The sequence below is a fragment of the Physeter macrocephalus genome, chromosome 1 (assembly GCF_002837175.3).
Source record: "Physeter macrocephalus isolate SW-GA chromosome 1, ASM283717v5, whole genome shotgun sequence".
Classification (NCBI taxonomy): Eukaryota; Metazoa; Chordata; class Mammalia; order Artiodactyla; family Physeteridae; genus Physeter; species Physeter macrocephalus.
In genome coordinates, this window is record NC_041214.2 from 92,158,443 (window position 1) to 92,165,317 (window position 6,875).

Genomic DNA, 6,875 nt, shown 5'->3' on the forward strand with positions numbered 1-6,875 from the left:
AAATTTATGAGCCCTGATATGCAGTTTTAAACCACCATCATTGTATCATAGTAGCTACCACTTATTGAATGTTTACTGTATGCCAGGCACACGACTAAGCACTTTATGGTGACTTACCATTGAAAACTCTTGGATATCTTTGGTCTAATTACAGGTCTAGGTGAGAGGGAGAATCAGGAAGGGGCCTAGAGGAAGCTCATCTTTCCTTTTGCACAGAAGAAGCTCAGTCTCCTGGTGTGAAGTAGAATTACATCCTTTTCAAAGGAATGCTTGGTCATTTCTTTATTTTTTATCTTCTCTCCTTTTCCAGAGATTGATACTCTCAGAGAAAACTACAGTCGGCAAATTTCCATTAATCACAATGACTTCAAAATTTTAAAAAATAATGAGAGTCGGCTGTCGGAAGTCCTCCAGAATAAATTTAGCTGTATCTTTACCCTAGTCTCTCCAGCCCAGGAAGGTAACAGTGAGTCTCTACAAGTCTTCAGAAAAATGCTGATGCCCAGGCTAGAGTTATCTGTCTGGAAGGATGACCTCACCAGACATGTTGTTGACGCTGTGGTGAATGCAGCCAATGAAGACCTCATGCATGGGGGAGGCCTGGCCCAGGCCCTTGTGAAAGCTGGAGGCCTTGAAATCCAAGAAGAGAGCAGAAGATATGTTTCCTTATGTGGCAAAATTCCAGCTGGTAACATAGCTATCACAAGAGCAGGGAAGCTTCCCTGCAAACTCATCATCCATGCTGTTGGGCCTCGGTGGGGGTTAATGGATAAATGGGAATGTATCGATAAACTGCAAAGAGCCATTATAAATATTTTGAATTTTGTCAATAGTAATGTGTACACTGAGACAGTAGCGATTCCAGCCCTGAGCTCTGGGATTTTCCAGTTCCCTCTGGATTTGTGTACACAGGTCATTGTAGAAACTATCAAGTATTATTTCCAAAACATGCAAATAGCCAGTAATTTGAAAGAAATTCACCTAGTAAGCAATGAGGACCCTACCGTTGCTGCCTTTAAAACTGTTTCAGAAGCCTTGCTAGGGAGGAACGAGCTGGGGTCCCGGGTGAGTCAAGAAGCCACCCACCTTTTCAATACTCTGGTTGTGAACAACCTGACTCTCCAGATTGTCCAGGGCCACATTGAAATGCAGGAAGTAAGTCTTTGTTTTATTCTCTTGCACTGCCAAAGGGGATCCCTGAACTGTTTATTACCTATCGAGTATGTTTTGAGCATATACTATTTCAACCATGGTTTAGAAAGCATCTTGTTAAGTAAGGTTAAGAGTATGGATTTCAGAGCCAGACCATTTGGATTTCAATACTAGCTTTGCCACTTACTAACTGGGTGACCTGAACCAAATTACTTTACCGTTTGATCCTCAGTTTCCTCATCTGTAAAATAAGGATAATAATAGCACTTATATCTTAGAGTTGGAATTAGTACACATAAACTGCTTAGAATAAAACTTGGCATGTGATAAGTATTTATAATTATTATTGCCATTATTCTTAGGCACCATGAGGAAATAGAACAATCTTTGATTCTGAGGAACTTCAAATCTATTTTATTCTTTTTATGTAAAAAGAGTCTCTATTTGAAAAATCTCACTGGGGAGACAAACCATCTGAACATTTCTAAAGCAACCTAGCAATAATAAACAAAAAAGTCTTAATACAAAGTGAATTCATATTTAGGAGTATATACATTTGTGACAAGAGTGGAGTGTAGATCGAGAAGAATTACTTCAGAAGATGTGAGTTTTAAATCTGATCTCAAGTTATGATAGTTATGAATTGGCAGGAGAAGAGGCCTGGGTGGTTAGAATGACGGATCAGAGAGATACAGAGGAATTGACAGATCAAAAGTAGTAGGCTGGACCAGTCAGGAGACCTAAGCGGAGCTGTAAATCGTATTCTGAGTATATGGCTCTGTGCCAGGAGCTGTGGAGGATACAAAGTGTAACTTAGCATTTAGCCAGGGATCATAGGGCACAAAGGTGAGGACCCTGACAGGGAGGGGAGAGAGTCAGGGTAACAGTGAACCTAGGTATTTCTGGATTAGTGCAGCTTCTCTGCCAGGCAGAGAGTACCTCGAAGGTGGGAATCCTGGCTTGTTCATCTCTGTAGCCCTGGGGCTGGTCTCTGGGCATGCATCTGGGTGTTTAACAAATTACTGATGAACAACTGAAGGGGGCAGCAGGGAGCAAGGACTGCAACAGAGGAAGAGAGAGAAAGAATATAAGGCTATATTCTCTGTTTTTCCCCTGGATCTGACTCTCCTATGGCCACAATCAAATAGACTTAATCACAAGTGAAAAAATGCCATTTGTTGCCTGCAAAACAATTAGAAGACTGAGGGGACCCCATGAGATGAAATATTTATTTGATAAGTCATTAATATGCCAATTTAAAATTAAAGTGGAAACATCCTGGTTGAATAACTTATCCCTTTAATTAAAATTTTATTGTATTTAATTTTTGCCAACACAAGGAACTTTAAAATTTGTAAAGGGTGCCAGTGCCCCCGACTTGCAAATTCTGATTTCACTTTCAAAGTGACACATTCATTAACATCCATGAGAAGTACCGAAGTTACCCCCAAAGGGAGCCAAAGCCATCAGGATGAGTTAGGGGGATCTGGGGACCCCACCGAGAAGGAGGCCTACTTCCCACCGAAGACTTTTTTGTCTCATTTGTGTTTTCTTTCACTATGTACTACCTACCTTAAAAAACACAAACTTTAGGGGATAGAAATTGCCTGAGAAATTTTATTTCCACTCTGTAAGACAAAATGAAAATTCACACAGAAACGGCAAAAAGTGATGACAGTGGGGCAGAGAGTGAAACCACTTACTGATAAAGCTTAAAACAAATCATAGAGAATGCTGTGAATCTGGGATATTGGGGGTATAAGCCAGCAAGGGGCTGACAGATGTTTGCAATAAAAATTGTATCATCTACATACTTTACCTAATTTCTGACTAGGACAGACAGATTCATGGCAGTCAAATGATCATGCTTTGGAAAATTTATATCCATTATTAAGTGATATTTCTGTGGATTTAGGATCTTCAAATGTATTTTTCAATGCTCTTCAGGGAAATAAAGATTTAAATTAGTCATTTAAGAAAAAGTAATTTAACACTGAATCTTGTTCATTTTTTTTCCTTTTCAGACGAATGTAATTGTTAATTCTGTATATCCACATGGTGGTCTTAGAGCTACATCTGTGTCAAAATCAATTCTACAAGCAGCAGGAGATGAAATAGAAAAGGAATTTAGCCAAAATATGACTAAAACACCACTAGATTCCCAGTTGGTACTGGTCACAAAAGGATTTAAATTGCCCTGCAAATACGTATACCATGTGTTGTGGCCTTCAGGATATTCTGAACAAAAACTGGTAAGGTCAAAATAAATATATCTTTCTGTATCTCCGGAGTCTATGTAGTCTGTTGAATTTCCATCCTGTCATTACATTCATGAAATGTTATTGTCAAGTGGAATAATCCCCATTCTCTACTACTCCTGTGAATACCTGAAATACTAAACAGGTATTGTTGTCCCAAGTTATCTTCAGAAGTTTAATTTAAAATATCACCTAACCCATGTCTACATTTTAAGTGGACATATTGCAAATAGACACAGAAACATCAGGGCTCCCTCAGTCTGCACACTTGTTCACTTCACCGTACCCAGTGACCCTGTAGGCCTTTTCCTACGTGGGCCTGGGATTCAGCCTCTCCATATCTCCTGCCATCTGTTAAATTCCAGGAGGACCTGGGATCTCCCTTCCAATACCATTCCAGTCAAATCTATCGCCTGTGGTGTCTGTGCCTGTGGTGGAGCTTAGCTTTCTGCCTGACTCTACAGCTGAGGGACATAAATTACATGCATTAAAGAATAGGGGGAACCTACTGACAAGTGGAGAGAGGGAAACTTAATCCCCTTTTCTACCTTTGTCTATCTTTATTTTGTCTCCATTTCTGGTCTTCTCTTGTTTAGAGAGCCCTCAAATCCCAAATTGGTCCTCCAGTCACTCTCTACCCCTCAGTTTTTCAAGGTCCTTCTACATTAGTAAAACCTTCCTACATTAGTATAACTAATATACTAGTATATTAGTATTGTAGGAAGGTTATTAGATAAGCTTCCTACATTAGTATTCAGTTTGAATGTTGAAACATTGATGGAAGTGTAAATCTGCCAAAAATAAATTATGTAACAGATCTTAATGACATTAAATAAATGTTGCTTACTTACTTTAACCTCTACCTCCTTTATTAAAGCTCTTTATGTTGACCCAGAAGTGGCAGGTAAGTGGGAATAAACTGAAGGTTGGCTCTGTAGCCTGGGGAGAAGGCTACATAAACTGAGGGAAATCACGATGCTCAGATGTCCTGAATGGCACAAAACGGACCACTCAGTTGCTTCAGTTTCTCAGCCCTTTCATTTCTCATCATCTAACTTTATAGCTGTAATGGGTCCCCTATGGAGTGGTACCTTTCCTGTTCTCTGAGGAGGGATGGACGTGGCCCTGAGGAATAGTGGAGGCTGGCACTGTAAAATATGGGCAGGATTAAGGGGTAAGTGAAGTCTTATTTTTGACTCAAGGCTGATGTTGAATTTGTGTTTTTCCTGCAGACATTGGAAACTGCAATGAAGAAATGCTTGGAAAAATGCCTTGAGCTAAATATAACTTCCATTTCCTTTCCTGCCCTTGGGACTGGAATCTCTGCAGCAGCGGAGATTATGTTTAATGAAGTTTTAATATTTGCCAGACACCATTTGCAACAATTAACTGTAAAGTTTGTGATCTTCCCAAAAGAACAGCAGTTATATAAGGTAAGTTAATGTCTTAGAAATGTCCTGCAGTTCGTTTGTTCATTCATTCACTCAACAACATCTGTTTAGTATCTCCAAAGTAAGACACGGGGCCTGTTAAGTGCTGTACAGCATGGTGATGGTCTAACTTGGTGAAATTTAATTTTTATAAATTGCTCACTTCTGACCTAGTAAAGAATGTCATTGTACAAGCCCTGTTTACCCCACTACCTAGCTTCTCTCTTGTCCTTTGTTGGCATTTATTCTTCCCTCTGCTCCTTAAAGGTAAGCAACCTCCTAGTTTTATGGGGTCCTCTACTCCTTCCCCTTCTCTTTCCCACCTCCCAGACTGTCTCCATGTGGGTGGTTGCCATTTTCTCTCTCCCTACAAGGAAACAGACTTGTTCTATCTTGTTCTTTTCTGGAACAAGTGTAAAGGTTCTTATTCCTCTTGCTGCCTCACTAGACACAGGGAGGTTTGCAGTGTTTACTGATTTCCATTGCTGACGTCAAGCTATCCATGTTACATCACTGAAGAAGGAATTGGAAAGAGGTGTTCACAGTGGGGTCTCATGAGCCAGTGTAAGCCAGCTCCAGTACACCACTGTCTCATCCACAGCTGACCTGAAAGATTGGTGAATTACCCAGTGAAGTAGCTTACCTTCTTGACAAAATGAAACATCTTGTCATTCGAATGAAGTTCACCAGTCTGCCCCGCCCCGCCCCCAGCAGAGGACAGTTACTGGGCCCAGATAGGTGCCCTGAGTACATCTCTGGAGTGTCCATAAAGCACCACATCCCTGTAAGGGGAATTAACCACAACCAGAAAAGAAGGGTCTCATTCTCTTCAACATACAAACAAAAATGTAAATGGCGGTTCAACAATACAGAAAAGATCAACCACAGTCCGAGGGCTCCCTCAGGGGCTAATAACAGTAGTTGCCATGAGTTGCATCAGCCAGGTACTGTGCCAAGAAGAAGCTGTCTCTCTTCATTCTCCCCTCAGTCCTATGATAAAGCCACTATTGTCATCTCCATTTTACAAATGGGACCAGAGGTTAATGTGTACACACCAATCCAGTGGCTGAGCCAAGATACCAACCTGTGTCTGTTGGTCTGACCCCAAAGCCTGTGTTCTGAACCACTAAGCAAAAATACAGAAAAAAAATAACTTGAAAGATGATAACAGCTTTCAGTTTTGTAACTCAAAGGAGATTATCTTACAAAGTAATTTATATTATACCCTGAACATTGACCATTCCTTCAGGCTTTTTTCAATGTTAACACTACATTATATCCATGTGGAAGGCTGACGTGCGTGTACACATATGTGTACACCTCTGGTCTTCTGCTAAGCACATCTTTTCTTCCTGAATAAGTCTTTCAATGAGGGGTGTATGTTCAGAAAGATCAGAGGGCAATTTACACAGTTCTTCACAGGGGGCATTACCTTGGCAAGGTCCCTACACTCCAGAAAATGGATTTGTCAGGCATCTAGAGAGGACCTGACCCAGGAAGACCAACCCATACTGAGCTCACAATAAAGTGATACTTACGTTCACACACTCATGAATTTCCAGCTCATGGATGACAATGAGTAAATGACTCCCCAGCTGACTGAAATACTGTGTTCAATAGTATTTCATGATGATAAGGGTCCTGGGTGCCAATGAGTATCTTTAAAAGGCAATGAACAGTCATTCATTTGGTTATTTAACAAATATGTATTGCATGTCTACCTTGTGCCAGACATCACGTCTCAGAATAAGGAACTCCTTACTAGGAACACTCCTCACATTCCTCACATGAGGTGTTAGTCATTCGTGGACAGAGCTGGAAAAACTGCCAAATTCTTGCCATTTGGATCTACTTTTCCAAACTACTTGCAGACTGTCTGCTTGTTATCCACACCCTCTATGTTACTGATACTGATTAAGTTACAGTTTTCTTTCACATTCAGTTCAAAAGCCTTCCCTAAATGATTTCTAACCCTGTGACACATACTGACTTTTTTTTTTTTTTTTTTTTTTTTTGCGGTACGCGGGCCTCTCAC

The 6,875-nt window shown here is 40.5% G+C and overlaps 1 protein-coding gene and 1 long non-coding RNA gene across 2 annotated transcripts in view; one reads left to right on the forward strand and one right to left on the reverse strand.

Moving 5' to 3' along the window:
- Positions 1-6,875, forward strand: part of PARP9 (poly(ADP-ribose) polymerase family member 9) — a 28,961-nt gene that overhangs the window by 6,491 nt on the left and 15,595 nt on the right. Inside the window, exons 5-7 of the mRNA XM_007116690.4 lie at positions 311-1,155; positions 3,177-3,404; positions 4,643-4,843. Coding sequence (XP_007116752.2) covers positions 311-1,155; positions 3,177-3,404; positions 4,643-4,843 — 1,274 coding nt within the window. The remainder of the gene's footprint in view (positions 1-310; positions 1,156-3,176; positions 3,405-4,642; positions 4,844-6,875) is intronic.
- LOC114486741 (uncharacterized) overlaps positions 6,037-6,875 on the reverse strand; it is a 29,194-nt gene continuing 28,355 nt past the window's right edge. Inside the window, exon 4 of the long non-coding RNA XR_003680983.2 lies at positions 6,037-6,499. This is a non-coding gene — a long non-coding RNA (uncharacterized lncRNA). The remainder of the gene's footprint in view (positions 6,500-6,875) is intronic.